General features: G+C 38.1%; 1 protein-coding gene across 2 annotated transcripts; it reads left to right on the plus strand.

Annotated features, from left to right (window-relative positions):
- Positions 1–1,415: 1,415 nt before the first annotated feature.
- LOC104601352 (protein GL2-INTERACTING REPRESSOR 1-like) lies at positions 1,416–2,619 on the plus strand. Of its 2 annotated transcripts, none has more exons than XM_010264639.3 (2): positions 1,416–1,805; positions 1,994–2,619. In XM_010264639.3, exons 1-2 carry the CDS (start codon positions 1,521–1,523, stop codon positions 2,396–2,398), a joined length of 690 nt encoding a protein of 229 aa, XP_010262941.1. In that variant the 5' UTR covers positions 1,416–1,520; the 3' UTR covers positions 2,399–2,619. The 2 variants fall into 2 exon arrangements, with proteins under 2 accessions (XP_010262941.1, XP_088755040.1); XM_088898914.1 differs by having other exon boundaries at positions 1,668–1,805; positions 1,898–2,619.
- The last annotated feature ends 280 nt before the right edge of the window (positions 2,620–2,899 follow it).

Raw genomic sequence — 2,899 nt, forward strand, 5'->3', positions numbered from 1 at the left:
CAAAAAAAAAACAACGTCTAATACTAAAATGACCTTCTAATCCTCATAATTTAACGAAAATACCATCTTCATGTAGTAAATGACTGACATAAATATGTACTTATCCCATCATGACCAGAAATAAGATGGAATAAATGAAGAAGCTCCACGAGTACTAGGCCTTGGTGGCTTTCATAAAAACCCATTTTAATAACCATTTACTAAAAAGCAGCTTATTATTCAATACATTTACTAAGTAACCAGTCTCATTTACTCCTATTTCTGTTTACTTATTTAAGATTCCTATTTGTATTAATACAATAAACCCACTTAAAATTAATAAATAACTTGACCAAATAAGATAGCTAGCCGGCCCCAGTATTTTTTTACTAGGAAAAGAAGGGAAAAAAAAACCCTCCTTAACTACAATGCATGTAAATACTACCAAAGAAAAACCTAAGAGTAGATATGTCTCTTCACCCAGAAAAACTATGTTTCCAACCAATACCACAGTCCCAGAGAGAGAGAGAGAGAGAGAGGAAACTCAGGAACTAAAACACAGAATTGTGAAAATGACCTGAAACTTAACATTGTAAAGAAAACTCAAAAACATGGAAAAAATACAGAAGAAATGAAAATCTAACATCAATTTCTCGTCTTTTGAGATGGTAATTAAGTTAAAAGAATTGATGAATGACCTAAATATAGGCCCCATAATTTTTCAAATAAATACATGGTCAAAGAACAATTGCCATGTAGGCAAGTAATCACCTATATTTGGAGTATATACCTACCCATATTGATATTTTTTTGTTTATTATAATTAAAAACACACTTACTTTAAATTACTACTAAAATATCGTGATGAGAATTGAGAAGTTGATGATATAGAACCATATTGATGGGAAGATTAGGACTCATGAGCCCCTCAAGGCCAATGTGTGAGACCAAGTTGAGAGGAACAAGCTGCCTTCAGTGTATTTATTCAAATTGAAAACAACCAAAACACCAAACCAGAAACGAAAGAAGATGCAAAGGAACAGCAAGATAGATAAAAGCCACTGAGATGAAAGAGAAGAATTGAAAATCTTCTCTGGTTTATTTTATTCTCTCTTCTGCCTTCCTTTAATTTGAGTTCAATATACTCTTTGTTTTCCCTCTTATAGCCGTTGCCCGTTGGGTTCGATTCTCCTCTCTCACATACTTACACATACACACCGACTATGTGAGCAATGAATGAAGGCACCCTGCACTTGTAATTGCAATATTTACTGCATTTTTTCTTCTGCAAACATCTTGGGATTTTTTCCACAATTAATACATTTCCTGGCCTCAATTTACACTCATCTTCTACCAATCCTTCAATTCAATTCAATCCTCCCTCCCCCCCCCCCCCCTCTCTCTCTCTATTTCTATTCCTTTCTCTCTCTCTCTCTACTGTCTCTCTATATACCCTCCAACCCTCTCCATTAATAAATTAAGATTTAAGGAAAACCCATCTCCCTCCCTCTCTCTCTCTCTCTCCTTCAGCTCATTATATAATGGCCACAGAGGTTCAACACCATCATCATCAACAACAACAGCTAGACCGTGTTGGTGGTACTAGTGGTGGTGTTGAATGGAGTGGCGGTACGCCCATAACTGATGCTGGTTTTGGTGGTGTTGATGGTTGTTATGTCACCACTTCAGTCGGCCTAGCCCATCCTGGCCGAAACATCCCAGTCACGCTCGATCTCTTCCATTCTAAGCTTGCTTCTTCCTCGGTTGAATTACAGAAGCCTTCTCCTCCTCTTCCTTTAGGTTGGCAGAAGTTGCTTGACCCCAAGGTAACGTGCCTTGACTGAATCTCACGGTCTCCATTTCTATTAATACAAAGACAATCATACTTACTATTATCTCTTCATCTTTGTTGAATTAGTTTGTGCTTGGTTAGATGATACTGTTTCATTATGATCGAAAGATATGGGGTGACTTTGTTTTAGATGATTTCTGTAATTTGGTTCTGTATGCATAGACCGGCGTCATCTGCTACACCAGCAAGGACACCCAAAGCCATTCGATCGCAGAGGCAGCCATGAGCCGCAACGGGAAGAGCCCAAAGCTAGACTTGAAGCTGAACCTGTCACCACCAAGAGCCAATCCGCAAGTTGAATCGCCTGACCGGTCATCATCTCCGTCTCCACCAAGCTCCTGTGTGTCATCGGAGCAGAGTCCAGAACAGACCCACCGCAATTCCAACAGTCCTGAAGCGACCTCAATGGTATTGGTTGGTTGCCCTCGTTGTCTCATGTACGTTATGTTGTCGGAAGACGACCCCAAGTGCCCGAAATGCAAGAGCACCGTTTTGTTGGATTTCCTTAACGATAACAACAACAGCGGCAGTAGCAGTAAGAATACCAAAAAGACAAGGAAGAACTAGTATTCTACCTCTGTTATTAGTTATCACTAGTCCCTATAGTCTCTCTCTCTCTCCCCACGGCCGGCTTCTACTTTTTTTCTTTTTCTTGTTTTACTCACGATCTAACCATGGAATATCGGCAATATCAATATAGATAGTGTTCTACTTAGTTCTGCTTCTCTCCCACTTTGGCTGAAGATAATGTAAATGGGTTAACTGCAACTGCCCAGACTTTCTCATCATCAGATGTTACGTATACACCTCTCTCTCTCTCTATCTCTCTCTGTATATATGTATATAATATCTATTTTTAGTTTTTTAATATTTAATATTTAGGGAAGTGATAAAAAGGTAAACAGTCAAATTCTCGAAAAACAAGGATAGACCAACAAATTGCATTAAGAAATTATAAAAACCTTTTTTGAAAGCTATAAATTGAAGAACATGGTTTTCTAAAACAAAGATTATTTTTGTTAAGCATGTGTATGCAATGTAAACAGGAGCTTTTACCTTGAACCTTGA

This window comes from Nelumbo nucifera, chromosome 2 (genome assembly GCF_055504915.1).
Source record: "Nelumbo nucifera cultivar China Antique chromosome 2, China Antique-T2T, whole genome shotgun sequence".
NCBI lineage: Eukaryota > Viridiplantae > Streptophyta > Magnoliopsida > Proteales > Nelumbonaceae > Nelumbo > Nelumbo nucifera.

Coding starts and splice junctions, on each gene's coding strand:
- LOC104601352 (XM_010264639.3), top strand. CDS start 1,521: ATGGCCACAGAGGTTCAACACCATCATCATCAACAACAACAGCTAGAC. Junction 1,806..1,993: donor AGAAGTTGCTTGACCCCAAG/GTAACGTGCCTT, acceptor CTGTATGCATAG/ACCGGCGTCATCTGCTACAC.